At 56.8% G+C, this 23473-nt stretch overlaps 1 protein-coding gene across 2 annotated transcripts; it reads left to right on the forward strand.

Moving 5' to 3' along the window:
- Positions 1-6699: 6699 nt before the first annotated feature.
- Positions 6700-14557, forward strand: EMX2 (empty spiracles homeobox 2). 2 transcript variants are annotated; one of them, XM_064464247.1, is made up of 4 exons: positions 6700-6983; positions 7770-8250; positions 10241-10425; positions 13139-14557. In XM_064464247.1, exons 2-4 carry the CDS (start codon positions 7860-7862, stop codon positions 13304-13306), a joined length of 744 nt encoding a protein of 247 aa, XP_064320317.1. In that variant the 5' UTR covers positions 6700-6983; positions 7770-7859; the 3' UTR covers positions 13307-14557. The 2 variants fall into 2 exon arrangements, with proteins under 2 accessions (XP_064320317.1, XP_064320318.1); XM_064464248.1 differs by lacking the exons at positions 6700-6983; positions 10241-10425 and having other exon boundaries at positions 7294-8250.
- Positions 14558-23473: the final 8916 nt, after the last annotated feature.

Consider the following 23473-nt stretch of genomic DNA (forward strand, 5'->3'; position numbering starts at 1 on the left):
AGGCCTCACCTTCCCCGTTGTCCCCGGGGCGACAAGAGCAGGAGCAGCGGTGAGCAAGCTGCGACCCCCCGAAGGGGAATGGCCAGCGAAGCCACCGGGGAGAGGCAGGCATCTCTGCCCCAGGTACCCCTGCGCCGGGGTGAAGTTGTCTAAAACTCCGAAACAAGCTTTTTTCCTTTTTTTCCTTCTTTTTTTTTTTTTCTTCCAGAAAATAAATAAATAAATAAAATAGACTGTGAAAGCGCCTTTAATTCGGACCTACTCTAGGGCTGAATGCAGTTGTTGGGTGGGAGCATCCAACACGACGTAATGGAGCGGTAACCCGACGGACTCACACACACGGTTTAAGCAAAAGTCCCCACGTATACGTTTGACATACATTATGCATGTAGAAAAAGCCACCCCGGGTCTGAAACATCCACGGACTCTGCCGATTCTGCTTTGGGAGCTCTGTTTTATTACACTCTGTATGACTTCCGCAGCGCGCACATCCCTGCGAGCGTGAATATTTGGGAACACACATCAGCGAGGGCAGGAATTCAGCAAGGTTGTGCGTGTCAAAGCGGGATACATAGGCTTCTATTACAAAATGCCATGGCAAGCAATTATGTACTTCAAGTCATCGAAAAAAACGTAGGATTTAAAATGAAATACCTATTAATTAGTATCCTACATGACGCTTTAATGTGCTAATGTTGAATCGTTATACTTTAGAAGCTTGGAGAATTATTTGAGAGTTGTTCCCTCTCTTCCACTGCAAACTCCTTCTACCTCACGCGGGTCACCGGGAGATAGATATCTCGGCTGGACGGAGGGGCTGGTAGGGGCATGAGGAGTGAATCCTCCCCGAAAAAAATCCTTCTGCTCTTTGCAAGGTCTAATTTCCTCAAAGGATGGGCAAAAATGAACGCAAAAAACCCAAAACAAACAAACAAAAAAAACAACCAACACCAAAAACAAAAAGAAGCCCCGCTGCGACGGCTGAGCAGAGGAAACTGGCTCCCAACAGAGCGAACTTGCCTCCGGGCTTGACCCAGGTGAGGCGGCACCGGTCGCCCCGTGGCGTTTGCGGTTTCCCGAGGCCTCCCCCGGCAGGGCCAGGCAGGGGCTCCCCGCTGCCGGAGGCCAGCACGGGAATCCAGCACATGGCGCCGTCTGTTGCATAAAAAGTCCTCGATCTTACAAAAAATAGCGACGACGCTCCCCTGCTGCCCAGCAAAACGCTTCGTGAAACGAAAAGCAAACGTGTCTTGGCGGGACGGCAGGATCGGGCCCTTTAGGAGCACGGGAAAAAGGAATAACTAACAAAATCGAATGTCTGAACGAAAAACTAAAAGTACTCCGGTAGTAACAAAAAGTGCCGGGCGGAGCTAGTGGTAAATTGTACTGTGAGTTTCTATTTTTCGTTAGAAACAAAGCTTTTGAAGAAATGTTTTAGCTTGTTTTTCCCGTCTCCCCTTCCCGCCGGCGGTGGGCTCAGCCCAGAAGATAGTTAAGGAAAGTTTGTAACTGCAGCCCGCTCCTCGGGCGGGAGGGATCCCTCCCGCGGGGGAGTCTCTCTGCCACCTCGGCCCGGGGGGCTCCGGTGTCTGTCGGGGCTGCGCTGTCTGTCTGTCGGGGCTGCGGTGTCGGACCTGCCGGCAGCCGGGCAGGGCAGCAGCTCCGCACCTTCCTGCCGGTTGCAGAGGGACAGACTCCGCTGCACAGCACCATTAGTGGGGAACATTAATTGAGGGTGGGGGTGTGGGAAGAGCGAGGAGAGTACAGCCGGTGTGATAAGGCAGCTCCGCGCCGCTATGCGCCCCCGGCGTCCACCCGTGTCCCCACCGCCCCACGCGGAGCAGCTAACATCCCTCCCAGGCAGAGCGCGGTGGTTTGTGTTGTGGACGGTGCGTTCCTGTTTTGGGATGCATCGTCTTGCACCAAGTGCAAGATCTTCCCCCGCACGTTTTTCCCACGCAAACGCAACCTTGGCCCCGCCAGTGGAGGCTGGGGCACCTATTCGCTCGCAAATGAGACGACAAGCGCTTTCCCGTGGGATGTTGAGAGCACGGACACCTGCAGCCCCTGGCTGGCCTGTGGCTCTGCCCGCGGTTTAGTTTTTGGGTTGGTTTTGGTTTTTTTTTTTTTGAGGCTGGCGAGTTTTCATCCGGGAAGAGCCCTCGTGGCAGACACTGAGGCGATCTGGTCAGAAACCCGCAGTTTTAGGGGCTCCCCGGGTGGCTGGTCCCGGGCAAACGTGTTTAGCTGCGAGTTCAGCACCTGGCTGCTGGAAACGGGCAGGAATCCCCGGGCGCTCCCGGGGCCACGGGAGCCCCCACGGCATGGTCCCTGTGGGGATGGAGCCGGAAGGTGAACCACATTTAAAACCGCCTCTCGCCCATATCACCCGACGCGCGACTGCAAGAGGTTGCCACACACGGCGTGTAGCAAGCCACGGTTTGGAACGAGGTGTGAAAATAACGCGCAGGGGCCAGCTCCGCCGTTATGGCGGCTGCCCAGCGGCTCCGAAGGGTTTAGTAGTGCAAATGGTCTGGTTTGGGGGGGGGGGGTGGGCTGGTGTTTAAGACGCCGGGCCCACGGGTATGGCGCCGAGGAGGATTTAAAGTGCGCGGACGCATGTGCATACACACGTGTGGGTGTGCGTGTACACCCCGGGTGCCCTTCCAAACAAAAAACCCGAAAGCCCTTATGGGCTTCATGTATATATGAAGCGGCCTTGAGGCTCCCAGAGGCTCTTCCCCGCCGCCGGCCCGCGCGGGTGCCCCACGGGCAGCTGCTGCCTGCGAGCCCCGGGGCGGCAGCCGGGCCCTGCCTGCAGCCGTGGCCGGCGGGTGCTGACCGGCGCCGGCAGGGGGCGCTGCCGCCCCGCGGATGCGCCCCGGGCCCCGCGCAAGCGGCTGCCGCCTCCGCGCTCCGCGCAGCGGGCAGGGACAGGCAGGCACCGGGCTCGGATGGGCAGGGATGGGGCGAGGACGGGAAGGGTTGGGCAGAGACAGGCAGGGATGGGCAGGGACCAGGCTGGGCAGAGACCGGCAGGGACAGGCAGGGCCGGGCAGACAGCGGCAGGGCCAGGCAGGGACCGGGCCGGGCAGGGACCGGGCAGGGACGGGGCAGGGACCAGGCAGGGATAGGCAGGGACCGGGAAGGGACAGGCAGGGATGGGCAGGGACCAGGCTGGGCAGAGACCGGCAGGGAACGGGCAGGGACAGGCAGGAGACGGGGAATGCGCGCCGGGGCCGAGCGGCCCGTCCCGGCGAGGTGCGTGGTCCTTAACCGCGCTGCTCACTGCGCCCACACGCGTCTCCGGTGTTTTCTCCCCCTTCCACGGCACGTGTTGACATTTAAAACGAGCCGGAGTCTGGCACGGATGGGTGCAGACTAAGGCTTCGTGTGTAAACCCGGGGATTTGCTCTTTTTTCTTGGTGTCCCGCGTAACTAACGTCATGTCGGAACCGCAAGTCCGACCTTCCCGAGACGAAAATAGATGTGCGAAACAAAGCCGGGGCCGCCCGCGGCTGGCGAGCACCGGGCCGGGCTTGTGCAGCGCCGAGCGCAGGCAGCCAGGCGGCAGCCGGCCGGGGCTGCGCGGCCGGGGTGGGTGGGGGGGTCGGCGGGGAGGTGGGAAGGATGCTCTGAATTAGCGTCGAAAAGAAAAAAAGAAACTCAAGAGACGGTCCCGATTGCTGTTCTCCCGGGCTGGCGGGAGGGGTCCCGCGCAGAGAGGCCGTTTCCCGGTCCCCCTCCTGCCGCTGAGACGGGCCCCCTGTGGCACCAGCGCCGGTCCAGCTCTGCAGGGCCCGAGTAAGGATTTCAGGGCTGGTCGCCTCTATGGGGAGGCCAGTGGAAAGCACCCCGTGTGTCCGCCCCACTCGGGAGCCGTGGCTGCGTGGAGAGCGAGGCCCTTGTTCACGAAGGGGCTCCGGCGGAGCCGGGGCCGGTAACGACACCCCCTCGGACGAAATGCACCTGCTCGGCAGAGTCCCCACGCACACACACACTCCCCGGGGTGCCCCGGCGGGGCAGGACCCCGGGCGCTCCCGGAGCCCCGCAGCCCGGCCCGCCTCGGCTCGCACCGGGCTGCGCTCCGGCCCGGGTCCCTTCTCTCCAGCCACGTATTGTGCTTTTGTGAAGGGCTCGCAGCACGCTTAGACATACTGACTGGGATCTGGGACGTGCAGAACCGAATTAAATTAGGCATTTTACCCTCTCCTTCAACTCACACAGCCCCCCTCCAGACACGACCTGCCTGGGCCACCTCTCTTCCCCGCTGTGGGCACGGGGCCCTGGGAGCGGAGAGGGAAGGGAGACACGGATCCCGCCTGGAAAAGAAAGTTAAGAGGAGGCTGAAACTTCCCCCACCGCCACCCCCTCCCCATCCGCGAAAGTTCAGCCTGGATCAGCCCGTAAACAACCGTCTTACCCCGAGGTCTCCCGCATCTGAGGCCTTCCTCGCATTTTCTTCTTGGCTCGGCTTTTAAAAGATGAGTATTAGTTTGGAAATCCGAAGCCAGTGCTTTGAGGCCAGCCATGTAATTTGACTGCGAATGTAGCGCACCCCTCCCTCCGAGAGAGGCTGCCTCTAAGTGCGCTTGGAGCGGATCGGGGATTGCTGGGAAGGGAGCCCCTGCCAGATTTTCTCCTTGTAGACGCCAAGAGGACAGCGAGAGCAGCCTGTCAAGACGCTGGGTAGGAAAGGTTCAAGAGAGGAGCTTCGGGAGATGCTCCCGGGGCAGCCCGGGCTGGAGCGCAGCGGCCCCGGCCGGGGCAGTGCCGGGGCCGGAGGAGCCATGGGCTGCGCGGGAGGCGCCCACGAGAAACGGCCACGGCGACGAGTGGGAGAGTGATATAGAAACTTAGGGAGAAGCGGAAAATCCTCGGAAATCCCATCCCGAGCCCCCTTGTTTTTTGTTCTTGCTGCCCCCGGCCTGTTTTCTCGAAGACAAAACCCAGAGAGAGCCAGTGCTCCCCAGGCTCTACTTGCGGTTTCTCTGCCTGTATGTATCCACGCACAGACATATATATCTATGCATATGGATATGGATGCATGCAGGCACAGAGAGCGAGCGGGGCTCGGTGCGGCGCGGCGACCTCCGGGCTGCTGCGGCCGAGATTACCCGCTTCCCCGGGCGACCCCGGACTGGTCAGCTGCAGCCCCCTCCGCTGAGCCCCAGAGCGGCGGGACCCCCCTTCGGGAGGGGGTTTTAAGCTAGAGGATATTTCCCTGCGCTAAAGAGGGTCGAGGGAAATTTATGTAGCGTTTTGGAGGGTTATCCCCGCTCTGCATGTGTGAAGGCTTTTTTTTTTTTTTTTTTCACACGGATATAATTCCTCCCTCCCCAACTGCTGAATTACTTAATGCAGTTTTCAAAGGAGCCCTGTGATTATGTCTGGATGTCTGGAGACAAAAATAATAAAAAAAAAGGGGGGGGAAGTAGTTGAAGTTTTTTCCAATTCAGGCTCATTCTGCAGTCTCGGGGAAGCGTAGAGACGCAGATGTAGAACGCGGCTCTTCCGAGGAGAAGAAGTTTCCCTTGTTTTCCTTTTCAGTGCTCGGGAGCCAAGACCCCAGTCGAAATCAGCACATCAAACCAACCCCCGTCGTGTTTCGGGCACTTCCCCGACCTCGCTCACGGCCCCAGCCCCAAATCTCCGCGAGAGGAGCGTTACCGCCGGTGGAGGGGGGGAAAGGTTACACGGAGAAGGGGCGAGGGGACTTAAAAAGTTAAAATACTAGCGATTCACGAGGAACGCGAATGGGGCCGGAAGGAAATCCTTCTCTCCCGTCCGGAGCGGGGCCGAAGTCCTGCACCCGTGTCTGCCTGGGTGTCCTGGAGCAGGAGAGGTTTTGCCAAACGTGTTAAGACACCCAGGAGAGGGGCACCTCTCCGCAAAATCTGTCGGGAAACTCGAGTTACACCAACGCGCCTTCCGTGCAACCACCTCTCTCAGTTTGCGATCGCATGCACGTGTGGGTACGGATGTCCGGACGGACAGCCGCCCAGCGCCTGCACAACACATCCCCGTTTCGCTCGGAGAGCGAACTCGTCCCCGCACCCCGCGCGGGCGGCGCGGAGGCAAACGCGTCCCCGAGCGAAGGCGCAGGGAGCCCGGCGCCCTGCGCGCCCCTTTGTCACTTCGGGTTAGCCCGTCGTTCGGGGACCGTGTTAAAAACACCGGCTGGCTGCAAACAGGCGCTCTTCGGAGAGAACGGGGAAGGCGAACAGAGTTCAGCTCGCCTTTTAACTGGAAAGAAGCGAGAACCCTTTAGACAGCGATATTTTTTTTTAAGCATATTTTAATGCAGCCGAGTAACGGATTCTTTGTGTACAAAGTGGAAAGAAAATAGAAAACAAAGTCCGGGAACGAAGGAAAAAAACGCTAGGCTGGTTTTAAGACTCCCCCCATCCCTTGGTTCAACAGAAACGTTAATTTACATTAGCAATTCCGCATCTTTAAGATAAATTACACAGCGGCGTAATAGATTTAAAGTACGCCAGATTTTTTATCATTAATTGTAAATGTGCAAAATACCTGCTGGTACTTCACTTTAGAAGAATGTAATTGGCAAAAATGGGAGGCTGATGAATAGATAATAGATCCTTAACTACCAATAAACAGTAAGCACCAGCCAAGAGTATTAGGATGTGATCATAATTATTCTGCAGCCCCAGCCAATGGGAGGAGGAGAACTCAGCCCTAAAATCATCCCCGGACCCAAAGGTAATCGCGAAAATACGGACACGGCCGGATCGGGAGGTTCGCTCCCCCGTCCCGTCTGCGAGAGCCCGGCGTGTCCCAGCTTTGCATAATGCAACTGCCCGCCGCTTTGTTTTCCGCACGGCGCGGTGCGGAGAGTGCGGAGCAGCGAAGGGGGGAATAAATAAGTTCGGAGGAGGAGGAAGAGGGCGACCCGTGCTCTCACCGGGACGAAACGTTTCCCAAGCGGGGCATCTCTCCCGGAAGCCCCGGGGCTGATCAAGGTAACCTCGCCGGGCTGAGAGCACCCGAGAGGTGGCAGGGAGAGGGGTGTCCCGCTGGCGGAGCAGCCCCAAATTCCCCCCTTCTCCCCACCACCCCAGACCCCGAGAGGAGATGAGGCGCCCCCCCGCCCCCTCCATCCCCGCTGAGCCCCCCCCCAACCGTCCCCCTACCTTGGTCGCGGGCGGCGGCGGGGGCGGGAGGGCAACGCGGCGGCGGAGCGGAGCGGTGCGGGGCGGAGCGGGGCCGGGCGCTGCGCGGGGGCGGTGGCGGGGCGGGGGCTGCTGCGGGGTGCCGCGCTCCCCCCGCGCTGGCGGGCGCGCTCCCGCCGCACTCCGATCCGCGGCTCCATCCCTCCCGATGGCGTTGCCCGGCGCTCGCCTCCCCTCTGACGCACTTTAAAGAGTCTCCCCCTTCAACCTCAAGGCGAGTAATAGCGACCAATCATCAAGCCACTTACCAGGCTTCAGAGGAAGCTGTTTATGTGATCCCAGCACTAATTAGGCTCATGAACTAACAAATCGTTTGCACAACTTGTGAAGGGGCCGATCACATCCATGGATTGTCTTTGGACTTAGGGGGGGGGGGGGGGGGGGGCGACCGCCTTTTCCTTGCAGGAGGGAAACTTCTCCCAGCAACTTTTTTTTTCGTGTGTGCGTGTGTGTGTGCGTGCGCGTGTGTGCGCGCGTGGTGCGTGTGTGTGTCTCCCTTTTGGGTACCGCTGGCTGCCGCTGCCTCCTTTTCCTCCAGCCCCTGTCTATTTATGTGTGTATCTATCCCTCCTCAAGTCACTCCCTGCTGCAAACTTCCCCGGATCGCCTCCCGCGCACCAGAGAGAGCCAGGCAGAGATTTGGTCGGGGACTCTCGCCGCGGCAGCATGTTTCAGCCCACACCCAAGCGGTGTTTCACCATCGAGTCGCTGGTGGCCAAAGACAGCCCCTTGCCCGCGTCTCGCTCCGAGGATCCTATCCGGCCGGCGGCGCTCAGCTATGCCAATTCCAGCCCGATGAACCCTTTTCTCAACAGCTTCCACTCCACTGGCAGGGGGGTCTACTCCAACCCGGACTTGGTCTTTGCAGAGGCCGTCTCCCACCCGCCTAACCCGGCCGTGCCGGTCCATCCCGTGCCCCCTCCTCACGCCCTGGCCGCCCACCCGCTGCCCGCTTCGCACTCCACGCACCCGCTCTTCGCCTCGCAGCAAAGGGACCCCTCCACCTTCTACCCCTGGCTAATACACCGCTACCGGTATCTGGGCCACAGGTTCCAAGGTACGTGCAACTTTTCTTCTCCCTCCGATCCACCCCTCCATCCCCCGGCCGGTCCCCGCGGCGCGGCGCGGGGGGACCCGGCGGGGGCTTCCCGGAGCCGCGGGCTTGGCTCGGGGGGGCCGAGGGTGCTTTGTGCCGGCCTCTCCCGCCGCCGGACTTGAGGAGCTGCCAGAGCCGAGGGTCTCGGGTTTGGTTCTGCTTTGCTGCTTTTCCCTGTGTGTTTTGGTTTCCCTGGGAGGAGGGGGCAGGCGGGAAGGCAAGGCCGGCTGAGACTTCGGCGGTTTTCTCGCCGCGATTAAAACCAGGGGAAAAAAAGGTGGATATGTTTTTTGTTCCGGTGGGTTAAACAGCTACGGGGGAGCCCCCGGAGGAAGCCGCCCGGCAGAGAGAGGAATGGAGGGGTCGCAGGATTTGGGCTCCCCCGGGAAGGCGGCGGTGCCTGCCGGGCAGCCGGGGCCGGGGAGCCGCCGCCGCAAATCCGGCCGCTCCCCTTGTTAGCGGAGCCGGGGGAAAAATGAAACGAGCCCCAGAGAAAGGAGAAGGTGGGGGGGAAACCATTAACCCCAGCTCGGGGCTGTGGAGGAGAGGCAAGGCTGAGGGCAGAGGGGCCGTTCCGTCCGGGCAGGCAGGGGAAGGCTCCCGGCTGCCAAGTGATTAATAAACGGCTGGAGGAAAATAACCAAATCCAATGGCGCACAATCAATAAAATCCCCCTCCTTTAACCCTTTGCAACCGGTAGCGTCTTCTCCGAAGGGTGAGCCGATTTCTTCTGTAATGGGTCCATCTCCCGCCTCTTTCGCTGTACACATACAAAAAAAATCAGCCTCCGCTCGGAGAGATCCATCTGCCTCCTTTTTTTTTTTCTTTTCCTTTTTTTTTTTTTGTATTGTAATTTATTAATTCCGAATGAAAACAAACCACCTGCAATATCCATTTCCCCGGCCTTCTTCAGCCGAGCCGTTGCAGCTGGGTTGGAAAAGGAGTCGCTCTCTCCGAAGCCAGGCGGAGAGAGATACAAAATGGATTATTACCCTCTCAGAATAAAATTACAGGTTTCGCTCACCAAATTATTTGTCGCAGTCATCAGGCGATTGGTAAAGAGCGGTAGATGAAAGGCGGAAATGTCCTGGTGTTGAGCCACAGCCTGATTTCAAACACACGCTCTTCCTGCAACGATTTTTAATGCACTTACGGAGAGAGAACCCCGGTGGCTTTCCCACCTTGGAATGACCGACCCGGAGGAGCGGCACAGGGCCAAGCCAGTGGGAGAGACCCACCAAAAAGCCCCGGCTGATACCCCCCCCCGCCCCCGCTCCGCAGCAGGCCCGGCTGGGATGGCAGCCCCCGGCCTCCCCCAAGTTTGGTTCTTGATTTCCCCGCCGGTTCCCGCCGCCTCCGGGGCAGCAGGAGCGGGCAGAGATACGGCAGCCCCCCACCGGGGACCACAGCGGCAAAACGAAGGGGAGCGGGACGGAAAGGCCCCGGCCGGAGCTTCGGGCGAGGGAAGCGGGGCCCGGCCGGCGGAGCGGGCTGCCGGCTCCCGGGGCGCGGCGGCCAGCCGGGAGGGGAGGCGGGGGCTCGGCCGGGGCCGCACCGGGAGGGTGTCAATAAAAAACAAACACGGGAAGACGTGAGGCTGCGGGTGGGCGAGGGGAAGGGGGACAGCTGCGGTGTGAAGCCGCAGGCACCGCAGCCGGGCTCCGGCCGATTATTTTGCCTTTTTTTTTCCCCATTTTTTCTTCCGCAGTGCTCCCTTGGTTGTGTTTTAGTATTTGAATTTCTCCCAGTCTTCTTCCCCTGCTCATCCCCGCCACCTATTTCTCGAAGGAAATTTTAATTAAAAATAAAAGCCCTGGAAATAAAAAATAAACTGGTGTAAAGGTTCTCCTGCGAGTAATGGTGGGAGGCAAAAATTCTTGCGCTAAGAAGTCCTCTCGAGCGCGTTTGGGGAAGGTGTTTTGCTCATGTCTTGCTTTACCCTGTTGCCCAGGGAATGAAACCAGCCCGGAGAGCTTCCTATTGCACAATGCACTGGCCAGGAAACCCAAACGGATCCGTACAGCTTTCTCCCCATCCCAATTACTGAGACTGGAACATGCCTTTGAGAAGAACCATTATGTAGTAGGAGCAGAGAGGAAACAGCTGGCACACAGCCTCAGCCTCACGGAAACTCAGGTAAGGGGGAAGCGGGGAGCTGGGAAAGCGAAAGTACTGGGATCTCCTTGGGAAAACCCACCCTGCCGGCCCGGACGCCTGGGCAAAAACACGGGCGAATCTGGGGGTATTTAGGCCTCCAGACCCGAGCCGGTGGGGGAGAGTGAGGGGTCCCCCCTCGCCTGGGTGCTATAAAATTCTCCCGTTCGTGGGAGCCATCGCCCGTGGCGGGGCCGTCGGGGTCGGGGCGCGGTTGGGGTCTCCCCGGAAGGCCCCGGCCCGAGCCCCGGCCCCAGCGGGAAGGGGAGCAGCGGCTTCTGCGACCCGCAAGTGAAAGGCGGTCCTTGGCGTTCCTCCGCGGGACAGGGGTGACCCTCGGAAGCAGTTGAACGTTAGTGGGGGGCAAGGGGAGAAGCCCCCAAAACAAAAGGCGGAGGGGAGAACCCCCGCGTTGGACCCCGCGGCAGAAATACAGTTTCTCGGATGTTTTTTCACTCGTTTCTAGCCCCACGTCCGGCAGCGGGGATATGAGGAGCAGGTTCAGGAGGGCGTAAAGATGGAAAATAAAAGCAGAGGAATTATTAACTACGCGGAATCCTCCCCCCCTCCCCCCCCCCCCCCCCCCCCCCCCCGCCGCTGGCTGGCTGCCGGCCAGAACCGCACCGAAGGCTCTTTGGCTCTTTCGGCCGTCTGTCCGGAGGGACGATTAGGGATGTTTCTGATCCGGTTGTCCCGGGCGAGGATCTCGGCGGGTACCGAGGCCGGGCACCCGTGGGGCAGCGGGGAACGGGTGTGTGCGGGGGCAGCCCCCCGACGGCGGGGACCCACGGCCGGCGGGCCCGCTGCGAGGGCGTTTTTCACGCGGTTTTCTCCTCGCTGGAGGAATGACTGGGGTTTAGGGGGTTGTTTGGTGGTTGTTGATGTTGTTGTTGATGTTGATGTCGTTGTTGTTGTTGTGTCGGGCTTTTGTTTTGTGCCCTTCCAGGAGACTCGTGGAGAGAGGGCTCCAGATGGGGATTGTCTCTGCTACAGTATGTGGCACTGTATTTAAAAAAAAAAAAAAAAAAAAAAGAGCCAAAATACCCAGCCGCAGCCTAGTTCAAAGTTCCCAGTAAACACAGCGTTCTCTGGGCGGATTAAGTTGTAACACTTTTTTTTTTTTTTAACTCCTTTTCGTGGGGGAACCAATAAAGAGGTTGGAGCTTTTGTTTTAAAATGTCTCCCTAACAAAACAATAAAAAGGGATCGCCACTTTTATGAGGTTCTTCGAACAAGGGACCGGTCACAGGCTTATTTCCACTGGAAAGCTGTATTTAAGGTGGTCTTTGTGCTGCTTGATTCCGAAGCTGGTTGGGGTCTTTTGTCCGGATGTCAAACCCCCAGTCCCCTACAAATGAGCTCCCTTTTGGGAGATCAGCGTGCAGAAATGAACCGTCCTCCCCTTCAATTAGCAAACTAAAAGCAAATTAAACTCACCCCTTGTTCCCCGCTCAGCTTTTTAATGGAGGACTTTTGGAGAATATGAAAATGCAGCAGAGATGTGTGTCCGGCCAGGCAGGTCTCTGTTCTGAAGAAGCAGCGAAGCGGGTTAAACCAGCTTATTAAAATGCTCCAGTTCCCTTTTTCCCCCTTGCTGGGGCCTTTATCAGGCACTTTCAGACAGAACCAGAGTTTAAACTGCTTTAAAGAAAAAAAAAATGTTTACCTTTGGCCGCTACAAGGAGTGTGGCCAGCCCTGGAGATAGCTCTCAGATCAATACTATCTGTAATTAAAGCACTGAAGTCAGCTGCCGGATGGTTAAGTCAGATTTATTCGGCGTTGCAGCAATTCAGAAGGATATTTACGACGGCGCTTGCAGGTTTCGCCTCGCTACGATCGCTCCTGGACGGCGCGTCCCGGGGAGACGCTGTGGGAAGCGCCGGCGGTTTTTTATTTCGGGCCTTTTTCTTCCATTTTATTCTCTTTCCAAGAGGAGAAGCTCTCGCTCCGCCCGCCCCGGCCCCATCCCGCCGCCCCGTCAGGAGGGACGAGGCCCTGGCTCTCCCTGCCTTGCCCCGCCGGCCGGGCCGGGCCCGCGGGCGCCGGTCGGGGGTCTCCGGTCGGGGGGGCGGGGGGCCGCAGCCGTCCTGGCCTCCCCCACCGTCCCCCCGGATCGCCCTCTGCTGTTGGAGGCCGCGGGGCAGGTCGGCGGGCGGGGGTACCAAGAGCCGCCCCGACGGCGTGGCCGGCACGATGCTGCCAGCCCACCGCCCCGCATGGGGTGCCTGGTGCCACGCATGGGCATCGCGCGGGGCTACCGGTGCGCGGAAGTCCGCGTCCCTGCGCCAGGTGCGCACAGGGTCCCTCCCGCTGCGGCGCTGCCCGCCCCGCGTCCGGCTGCGTGGAGCGGTGCACGCACCCGCACCAGTGCGGCTGCCCACTGCTGCACGCGTAGGTGCTCTGGAGGTGCCTGGTGGGCGTGGGTCAGCGTGTCTGTGCCTCTCCCGGGGAGGATTCAGTGGCACACGGGCCCCGGCTCCGCTCCAGGCTGGGCAGCGGCGCACGCAGGGCACGGAGCAGGCAGGGCGCTGGGCAGGCAATGCAGGCAGGGCAGAGTGCAGGCAGGACACGGTGCAGGCAGGACACGGTGCAGGCAGGCACGGAGCCCCTCGGCAGGTCCGGGGCAGTGGGCGGCGGGCAGCACAGGCGTCTGGGCAGGCGTCGGACTAACGCCCGGTGCCTTTCCTCCCGCAGGTAAAAGTATGGTTTCAGAACAGACGGACAAAGTTCAAGCGGCAAAAGTTGGAGGAGGAAGGTTCAGACTCACAACAGAAGAAAAAAGGGACTCATCACATTAACCGGTGGAGAATCGCCACCAAACAAGCCAGTCCAGAGGAAATCGACGTCACGTCGGACGATTAAAAACTGGCACTTTTTTGACTTTTCAAAGCCAGGCACCCCACCAACAGAAAGTGTTTAAGGCTCACACCTACCCCGGCGTGGCAGTGCGGGGAAGGGACACGGAGATCATCATAAAAAATGCGGTCCCCGTCTGGGGGGGCAGCTGGGAGCGAGCGCGGTGAGACCGCGAGAGGTCCGAACTGCGGCATTGCCGGCACCGCTCTGGCAAGGGGGGATCTGTCAGTCAAAGCCAAAACAGCGGGACGAGGTGATTGACAGGTATTCCGTTTCTCGCAGTCCACTTTTAAAAGCATAACTTTAAAAACTAAAAAAAAAAAAACCTTGGAAAAAAATCTTAAAAAGAAAAAAAAGAAAAAATCCCCCAACTAAACCAGAAAAGTTACCACCTTACAGGACATTTTGCACTTCACAGTTTTTTCCGCCTTTAAAAGAGAAATTTCCATAAGCAGCCAAAACCCACACCTGTTTCAGAAACGAATTGCATGTGAAACGCCGTCTGGGCAAAAAAAAAAAAAAAAAAAAACCGAAAAAAAAAAAAACCGGGAAAAAATTACCCCGGTTCCTAAAGACAGAAATGAATTGTAATTTTTTTTCCCTTTAAGACAGGTTCTGTGTGCTTTTTAATTTTATTTTACGAGAAATGTGCAGTCTGTAAACATTTTATGATAACTTCTGGCGTCAAAGTGTTTGTGAAAGCTAAATGAAGTAGCAGTAACAAAGCATAGTGTTCCTTCCGGGTGGACAAACACGGTGGGGCAGGGGAGGGACGGGAGGGAACGGGGGGGAGGTTGGGGCTGGTCATAACTTTTGCTGCAGAAAAAAAATTAATCAAATTATCCCACTCCCCCCTCCCCTCCGCAATTGTATCCCCATTGCAAAACCGGATGATTATTATTTTTTAAGATTAATAAAGCGCAAACCCAGATGCGAGGTTTGGCGATGGGGACGCCTCCCAGGCTGGGAGGATCCAGAGAAAAGGTACTTTAAATTGCGGATTGATTTTTTTAATTTTTTTTTTTCTAATGGCCATTTCCATTGGGGCAATTTTCAAGCACTGACCTTATAATATTCCGAGATCACAGAGCTACTAAAAAAAAAAGTGACAAATGTTTCCTTCATGTCTTCTATACCAGAATGTAAATATTTTTGTGTTTTGTGTTTAATTTGTTAGAATTCTAACACACTATATACTTCCAAGAAGTATGTCATTGTCAATATTTTGTCAATAAAGATTTATCAATATGCCCTAAATTTTTAAGCAATATATTTTCCCCTTCCCCCCAGATTTCTCGGAAACCGGTGGTTTCTCCCTCACACACCTTGTTTTGCGCTGCCGAACCCCCGCGGCGGGAGCCTGCGCTCCCCCGGCCGCGCCGCGCATTCCTGCGGCCACAGGCGCGTTTTCTTAGCGAATTCACTGCCTGGTAAATAGACCTCTAAAAATAAGCCGCAGAGACCCACTTGCTATAAACAAATACCTTTTTTTTAAAAAAAAAAAAAAAAAAAAGAAGAAGAAAACCCAAACCAACAGCAACAAACCCAACCCCTTCCCTGGTTAGACGCTGAGGTGCGAACCGGCTGGTAACGGGAGGGTGAACCTGGTCCGCAGCAGCCGCGCTTCGGCTGAGAGAGAGAGAGGGGCTTTCCTTGGCCAAAGCATCTATTTTATTTAGCGGAAGAGGGGTTTTTCTCCTTTCTCTTTCTCTCCCCCCCCCCACCCCCGTCTTTTAATTTCCCTCGCCAGGTCGTTGCGGTGAGGAGCAGGTCCTGCGCCCCAGCTGCTGCTCTCCCCGCCGCTCACAGGGAGCGATCCTGGGCACAGGGTAAAACTCTGACATTAAAGATGTGGAGGGGAAAAAAAAAAAAAGTTGCTCTGGGTCCTTGAGGAAACTAGCTTGTTTTCTGGGGGTACACAGTTGTTTTTTCATGCTTCATTTGCTCCTTAGCCTGATAGACTGCATTAATCAGTTTTATTTCCATTGATAGAGAAACCTCGTCTGCTCTGTTCGAGCTACAAAGAATCCTGCAAGCTTTTGTGAAAGTGCAAATCAGTTTAGGCAATTATCATACCAGGAATATGAAGGGGAAAGAGGAGGCATTGCCCAGTGGTCTCCTTTAATCTCTTAATCCGTGGATCCAGGGGGGCTAGTTGGACATAATTTAGGACAATCTGACTACCCTTTACACTGTGATAAGGCGAAGTTACAATGCATCGCGAAAATACGAGCTTTGTTAAACATCCTGCCTTGAAAAGTTAAGATTAGACATTCTGCGCACGTGTTGGCTCTATCGGGCGCTATGTAATTTATTTTTTTTTTAAATCCAATCTTTTTATTTTTTAACATTGCTCCTTATACAACCCCGGTGACTTTCCATTCACTAGTGCTACAAATATGAGAGAGGCCCAGGCAGGGTTAGGACGCATGTCGCAATGCAGTCCCTTCCATTTAAACTTGGGCTAATTATTTAGTAGAGCTATTCCCAAGGCAAACTTGCGTTTCTCCCCTCTTCGACCAGCTGATGGTGCAGATCTCGAAACCGAGCAGGGCGCACATTTCACCTTAACTCGCCCAAGTTGGCTGGTGCTCAGCTTCAAACCCGTGCAAATGGGCGAACATTAAACGGATCGCAGCTGAACAGCAGGCTTGGGCCTTTCTAGAAATTGTTTCCCATCTTGATAAACGGCTTATTTCTGCAGGAACCATATACTTCCCCCCCCCCCCCTTTTTTTTTTAAACCGTGAGGGAAGAGAGGGAGAGGGGAAAAAATTAAGCGTCCTATGTAGCGTAACAGCAATAAAATCTTCAGAGAATGCCATTAGCTTTGAAAAAAACCCCTAAAAGCTTTATTACAAACCAAGCTTTGAAAATAGGGGGGATTAGGAGTCTGAAAGGGTCCCACAATGGTTAGAAGAAAAGGTTTCATGCTAATGAGGTTAATGCCCTTTGTATCTCAGGACTCCACAACTTCATTACTCCCTATCTCCGGCTGCACCAAGCGGCTCAGAACACTGCAATCCACTCCAGCTCTCCCCTGCCTTGCCTAGAGAAGGATTTGATAGCAGCTCTGTTCAAACTAGATAATTATATCTTTTCAAGTCGGAATTAAGATAAAGAAAGTGAAGCAAAGGCGGCTAGCCTTGATCCACTGCAAACAAATTTGGCGCACTTTCTAGTCTCTCTCCCCCTGCCTCAATAGGCAGGACAGTCAGCTTATTAGACCCTCATTTGCTTTATTAATTCATCTATTTAAAGTGGCAGGATTAGAGAGAGGGAGAGAGAGGCAGAGTCTAATGTGGGACAGTGGATGCCAGGCAACGTGGAAATATAAATATTGGCGAGATGCTATCCGAGCGGGTGTTTAAAAATACATTTTATATTAAATAACTGAGCGGGGTGGGGGAGGGAGGGTGTACTTCGGGTGGCAAATTGCGGACTCGGGCGGACTTTTACTGCTCTTTCGAAGGAAATCTGGGTGCCGGAGGCCTCCTGTCCCTCCCGGGGGACGGCGGCTCCGCGGAAAGCCCGCGGCTCTCCGAGCCCCGCTGGAGGTTTCGTCGGGGGACCCACGGACTGGGCAGGCGGCTGCAGGCCGAGGGGAGACCACCCCCCTCCAGCCCCGCCCCCCCCGGGGCACCCCCCGGCCCTGGCCTCAAATCGGCCCGGTTGGTTTTGCGCCGTCTCCATCACTTTACTCCGGCTATCGACCAAGGGCGGTGCAACCCGCCCCCCCTCGCCCCCCGCCCCCGGCCCTTCTCAGGCGTGTCGCCGCCACGCAGTGGTCCCGAGAAGCGGGGGTTCCCCCTGCCCGGCCCGGCAAACGGCGGAGGGGCCCGATCCCGATCTCGCCGCAGCTCCGCCGGCTCCACGCAGCGCCCTCCCGGCTCGGCTCCGCGGCCAGCATCTGGCCCCTCCGGCCTGAGATTTTTTAACCCTTTCCTTTCGAACAAAGCCGGTGGCTCCCAGACCTCCCGTGGCCACATCCCACCGGCTGCCACGGCGCGTGATTTGCACCCCCACGCCGGCGCGAACACGCACCCACGGGCTCCTCTCTTTGTCGCTCGCCCAGGGTGAGGCCGGAGGCCTTTAGAGTCGTGGCTTTGTTGTTTCAAAACGCTGTTTATTTACCCGCCCAGCTACCACCTTTGACGGATCGCGCTGTCACTTCGGAGGGCTCGGCGGAAATTAGCGGTTCCCCCTAATTAATACACCGCCTATCTGCCCGCCCCGCAGCAAACAGGCAGCGCGGCTCTCCTGAAAAGCAGGGTTCTCCCAGCCCCGGCTCCCGTGTCCATCAGGTTCCTAACTGCTCGGAGCTAATACAGCGATTGATTTACTTCTCCAAAGGGCCCCGCTGCGGGGGGGACGCGGGAGTTTAGAGAACCTCCTGACCCCGAGCCGTAACCTCTCTCCTCGCCATCCCTTCTCCTGGTGGGACACTATCTCAGCCGGGAAAGCCCAGGCCGTGGTCCGCGCTTGAAAGCGAAAGGGCCATTAATCACCTTTCCTCCGCTGCTTTTAATTGGCTTTTTGCAATTAGCGCCTGTTGCGGGGAAGGCGACTGGCAGGCGGGGAGTGAACCCCGCCGGCAGCCCCCTCGGCCCCTCTTCCCCGGGGAGGGGGACGGGGGGGTTGTGACCGCCCCGTGGGTCCCCACGCAAGGCGCGGGGCGGGCGGCTGCTGCGGACACCGCTCCCCGCCGGGGCTCGGCCCGCCGCGCAGGTGACTCTCCGGCCCGGGAGCGGGCAAAGCGGGCTCTGCCTCCTCCTCCCCGCTCGGCCCTTCTGCCTCGGGAGCTCCTTCTCCCCCGCAGGGCCCGGCTGGAGCCCTGGATGCTGCGGTGGCTCCGGGCGAGCCTTTATAGACCCGCTCCCTGTCGCCCACGGCTGGACCTGACGTCAGGAAGAACTTGATCTCGCCCGCTTTGCTCCTGCTTCTGAAACTGATCCTTGAAATGAGAGAACAGACTCTACACAATTCCCATGGCCTTGACATAAGGTACAGCGATAAATATACACCACTAATGAGCAATTACCATATAATCACCTTCCAATTAGCTCGCATAATGATGAATTAAACATTCTAGCCTGCTGGATTAGGTTTCTTACTTTGTATATTATTTACGAAGGCTAGCTTCTGCTGAGCACCAAATATCAAATTAGATAGGGAATTTTCAGTTGCGGGTAATTATACATTCAGTGCATGCCCGGAGTTTTTGTCACCAGCTAAGTAAAGTGTATTGGAAGGTGGTGTCCATCCTTTTCTGTCTTTCCTTTTTGATGTCCAAAGTCCATGCTTTTCTGCCAGCGCTCTGCACGTCGCCTCCCCCGTGTTCATCATTCTTCCTTCCCTAAGGCTGGACGGACAGGAAAACTGACCGATTTTTTCCCCCGGGACAGTTAAATGATGAGGAGCAGGCAGAGGTAGGAGCCGGGGCAAGCCAAGGCGCTCTCAGGCACACACTCCTCTCGCCACGTGGTTGCGCCATCCCGGGGAGGTGGGAGCAAACCTGGCCCGTTTTCCCGGCCAGGGAGAAACGCCCTGGCCCTGCTCTCGGGGCGCTGGGGACCGGCCGGGGGCAGGCGGGGACATCCCCACACCCCCCCGCGATGCTCTCCACGCCGACACCATGGCACCCTCCCGCGGGTGGCTGAGGGGTTTTTTTGCCATTCTGAGGAAGGTGCTTGAAAAAAACCGTCCAGTTCCGGCTGGGTTTGGTCCGAGAGGGGATGAGGGAGGGAGAGGGGAAGGCTTTCTGTACTGGGTGCTGATTGCCCCTGGAAGGGAAGGGAAGGAGAGGAGAAGCAGCAGCCCCCTGAGAGGAGAAGAGGATGAGGAGGGCTGGCTGGCGGGGGTCAGCACCGGGCGGCCCCAGGCTCCGGAGGGGATGGGGAGCGGCGGCTCCGGGCGGGGAGGGGGCCTCGCAGCCGTCCCGGGGCGAGCAGGCTGTGGGCTTTTGTTGGTTTAAGCTGGACCCTTAATGTTTTCTTAATTAACCGGCTGAGCGTGAGTAAACCTCCGCGAGGCGTTTACTACTTGGCCATAAAGTGGGCGCGGAGGTTCTCCGTGCCGCCTGCATGGCCCAAAAATATTTTCGGGAACTTGAAGAGGGGCAGAAAGGCGCCCCACAGCCCCACCGTCAAACCACGGGTTTAGTCAGGCTTTTGCTTGGGATTACCTTTTTAAAAGTGGGGGTCCTTTCCTGGAAACTGATGGCCCCCTCTTTCCCCGCTCCGCTCTCCCCCGTCTGCCACACGCAGCTCTGGAAAGTCTCAGTGATTCCCAGGCAGGAAAGGAACAGCCCAAGACAGCAGCGATGCTCGGCTGCACCGGCTTTTCTTTCTTTCTTTCTTGTTATTTTTTTCTTTTCCTCTCTATAATTGTGTTTTTATTCAAAAAGTTAAAAAAAAAAAGCAGGAGGAATTCAAAACAGTTTCAGTCCTCGAGTGAAAGTGTTGACTGAATGAGTGTTGGTGACCTGGCCCCAGACAAACTCAGATAAGATGTGGAAACTCATCTGTCAAGTCCCGCACGTCTGGAAGCAGCAGCTGATCCAAGCCTGCGTAGTCAGAAGTTGCCGAATTCCCGTGTTTTTGTGGGTTTCGCTCATAGCTTTATCAGTATCTGAACAACTTTCTGTGGTTTTGCTGTGTGCGCAGAAAGCGCCAAGTCCTGGCTTTCCCCACAAGGCCGGAGAACTCAGCCACGGCTGTTATTTTATCTTTAGATCGGCAAGTTGGTATCAGAGGCAGGGAAGAAAGTGCATTCTTGTGTGAAGGGTGAGGTATTCCCAGATAAACTCTTCTGTGATCTCATTTATAATCCACACCATCACGGCTATTTTACTTGGCACATGTATGTCCAGAGGAGACGTTTGCCGTGATGGGATGTTCAGGATCCAAATATGATTATAAAGCCATTTGCAGTGAGTTATCTCCCGCGTCACCCTCCTTGTCCCGGCAAACCCGTTGCCTTTTTGAAGCGATCCGGAAGCCCGAACTGCACCTGCTTGCCCGTGGGCTGGCAAATGTCGCTATGAAAAGGGACGGAGGAGGAAGGAAGGAAGAAGATGGGATTTGGAAGAGTAGCGGCTGTTCAAATAAGACGTGAAAAGGTCTTTTCGTAAGAATAATGTTATTTTACTTGAATTCCCGGAGAATGCAAAATAATAGGAAACCAGATCCTCGCTAAAGCACTGACTAAAATCTGTAAGGCAGAAAAAGAGAGAAAAAGAAAGAGAAAAAGAAATTAAGAGCGAAAGAATGAGAAAGAGATCGGGAAGAGAAATAAAACAGACGGATAGAGAAAAAAGAAAGAAAAAGAAAAAGAAAGATAAGGAAAAAAGATAAAAAAAGAAAAAGAGAAGAAAGAAAGGAAAAGAAATAGAGAGGAAGGAAGGGAAGAGGGAAGGAAGGAATAGAGGGAGGGAGGGAAATGTCATATGTGGAAGGAGAAGCCAAGGTCGCGGTGTGGGACTGAGTGGAAGTGTCGCAAGGACAGTGTATGGGGAAGGGTCGTGAGTTCAGCGTCGGACCGGCTGGGAAATTCACACCAATTTGCCTTTGGGACAGTCAAGGGCTTTCGGAAATCCGCTTTCACTCCACCATTGTGACAAAGTCCGGAGAGGCTGGGGTCGGTCTGTTCTGTCGGTTTCCCCTGGCAAATCAAGGTCACCCCCCAAAGGTCCCCTCTCGGCAAAGCGGGGAGTCCTGGCCGGGCGGCAGGAGCGAACGGTTCTGCCTGCGCAGCGCCGAGCACCGGCGGCGGGCAGTGTGGCCCCACGGTGGGGGGGGCCTCTTTTCCTCTCCCCGCTGGGTGTTTCTCATGCCCAGGGGCCCGATCACAGCCCCGGGAGGGCAGGAAGGGAGGCGGGGGGTGCCCGGGGTGGGCACCCGTGTCCTCCGTGGAGAGGCCCACCCTCCCGCTGCCACCCCGCGCATTGCCATGGAAACCGCTGCAGCTGCAGCTAAAAGTTTCCCGGCGGCTCAGCCCCGGGTGCCCCACCAGGGCCCCGCCAGCCGCCCCCGCCGCCCCGCAGCTGCCGGGAGAGGGGCGCAGCCCCCCGAAACCACCCTCCCCGGCCTCGGCCGTCGGCGGGGCAGAAGCGCCGGGAAAAAGCCGCTCTGGTGCCTTTTCTGCCGCGAGCGCGGGGTTATCAGTTGGGCGGGGGGACGGCGGGGGAAGGCTGGAGGTGCGGGGCGGCAGGACGCGGAGCTGGCCGGTGCGGAGCAGAGCTGGTCCCTCTCCTCGCCGCTGCCCTCCCGGGAGCTTCGCCTGTCCCGGCCATGGGCTCCCGCATCTCTCCGGGCTCCCCCGCCCCGCGCCCGGCCCCGCAGCCCCGGCCGGTTCCCCCTCCCGCGGGACGGGGCCGAGTCTACTTTTTCGGGTATAAGGGTAAAATTCGGGCTGTTTCCTCCTCTCGTCCCTGTGACTTAAATAAAAAATGAGTAAAAGGCAACGTTTACACCAGTTTAATTAAGGAGGGCTCTTGTACCTTCGGGGGGATGGCATCATTTAACATAAAATATTCATGCAAGAGGTTTCCCGAGCTGCTCTGTTTAATCATTCCCGCTTCCAACGAAGGGCTCTGTCTTTATATATGTATGCAATTTCATTTTAATGTCCCCGCTTTTTCCATCTGCACATGGCTGGAAGGCAGGTCCAGAAGGAAGCCAGGAAAGGCTGCCCGGCCCGTGCCCGGCCCGGGATGTGCCGGTGCGGGGGAAGCCGGGACCCGGCCACCCTCCCGGCCCTCCCGCCGCCAGCCGTCCGCCGGGGTATGCTCGGGCTGGCCCGGAGGCTCACGGCGAGCGCCCCATCCCGCTGGGGGCCGGCACCCTCCGCACCTGCGGAGCCCTCCGCAGCCTCCCGCGGAAGGCGGGGAGCGCTGCGGGGTGCGCACGTCTCTCGCTCAGTCCCTCCACCCCTACCCTCGTCTCCTTTCGCTCCCCCACTGAGCTGTTTCGCATTCAGCTGGGTGAATTACTGCAATTATATATTCCTATTTAAAAAGGAAAAAAAAAAGGCAGAAAACAAAACACACAGGAGGAAAAGAATGTGGCGTCGACTAATTTAAACCAGTTCTAGTGGAAGGGCTGTCAATTCTTTAAGTAAATGATGCTGTGTTGATTCAGATGTTTCTCGCCGTAATTGCCGTCTGAGGGGGAGCAGCAGAGGCTCGAACCCAGCGGCCGCGTTCCCCCGGCGGGCTCGGCCCAGCGTCTCCCCTCCCGCCCCGGCTGGGCAGGCGGGACGGCCGCAGGGCTTGACCCCCCCCCCCCGCAGCAAGCAGCCTTTGCAGGCTCCTGGTCACGCCGTCTGGATGGGGAAGGAGCTAAAAGGCAGAGGAAAGGACATTCACCTCCGAAATAGCGAGCCCTTGGATGTATCCAGGCAGACTTATCTATCAATCACGCTTTTTATTGGGTGTCACCAGCTGGGGTGTTGGGAGAGAAGTGTATGTTAAATGATGCCATTAGACTGTAGTGCAACAAGCAGAGACGAGGTAATTGGCAGCAATTCTCAGACCCAGTCCAGTGACCTGTTAATCTGTTGCCACCAGCACTCAGCCAGGGGAAAAAAAAAGGCTGCAGAAGAGAGAAAAAGTCTTTGACTTATCTCAGACCTGGTCAGCTTGTTAGTGTTCAACTCGTCGAGAAAGAAGGGTTTCTGGGGGAACCCCGTCTCCGTTCAATCACTCGATTTGAGTGCACTATATCACCTGTGGTTTAATTTGTTCTCCCAGGTTTTTTTTTGATCTTTTTCTCCCCTTCCTTCATTTTGATCGTGCAAGGTTTGGCACCAGACTGTTGGAAAGAAGAAGCAGAGGGTCTCTGCAGAGCAGGGAGCACTGTTCAGCAGCTCTGCCTTTGCACTTCCTGCCCAGAAAGCGGCTGTGTGATCAGGAATTTGGGAGGTACATGCAGGCCTTCACCTTTCGAGAAACTTGGCTGACACAAACCTCACTCCTTCATTCATAATAAAGCAGGGAAGGAGCGCTGTCCTGCTCCCGCAGGCAAGACTATTTGGGTGGAAAGCTCTGTACAACCCTTCCATTCCTGACCAAACATCCACAGTGCTGCAGGTGTAAAAAAGAAACTTGAACAGGCTGAAACCAAATGTTCACTAACAATTCCTTCCCAAGGTTACTTTGCATCTGAAAGAAGAG

The sequence above is a fragment of the Phalacrocorax carbo genome, chromosome 12 (assembly GCF_963921805.1).
Source record: "Phalacrocorax carbo chromosome 12, bPhaCar2.1, whole genome shotgun sequence".
Taxonomy (NCBI): Eukaryota; Metazoa; Chordata; class Aves; order Suliformes; family Phalacrocoracidae; genus Phalacrocorax; species Phalacrocorax carbo.

Bases quoted from the DNA above. Each gene is read 5' to 3' on its own strand.
- EMX2 (XM_064464247.1), top strand. From the start codon at position 7,860: ATGTTTCAGCCCACACCCAAGCGGTGTTTCACCATCGAGTCGCTGGTG. The intron at 8,251-10,240 runs GTACGTGCAACT...CCTGTTGCCCAG, and splicing joins TCTGGGCCACAGGTTCCAAG to GGAATGAAACCAGCCCGGAG. The intron at 10,426-13,138 runs GTAAGGGGGAAG...TTCCTCCCGCAG, and splicing joins TCAGCCTCACGGAAACTCAG to GTAAAAGTATGGTTTCAGAA.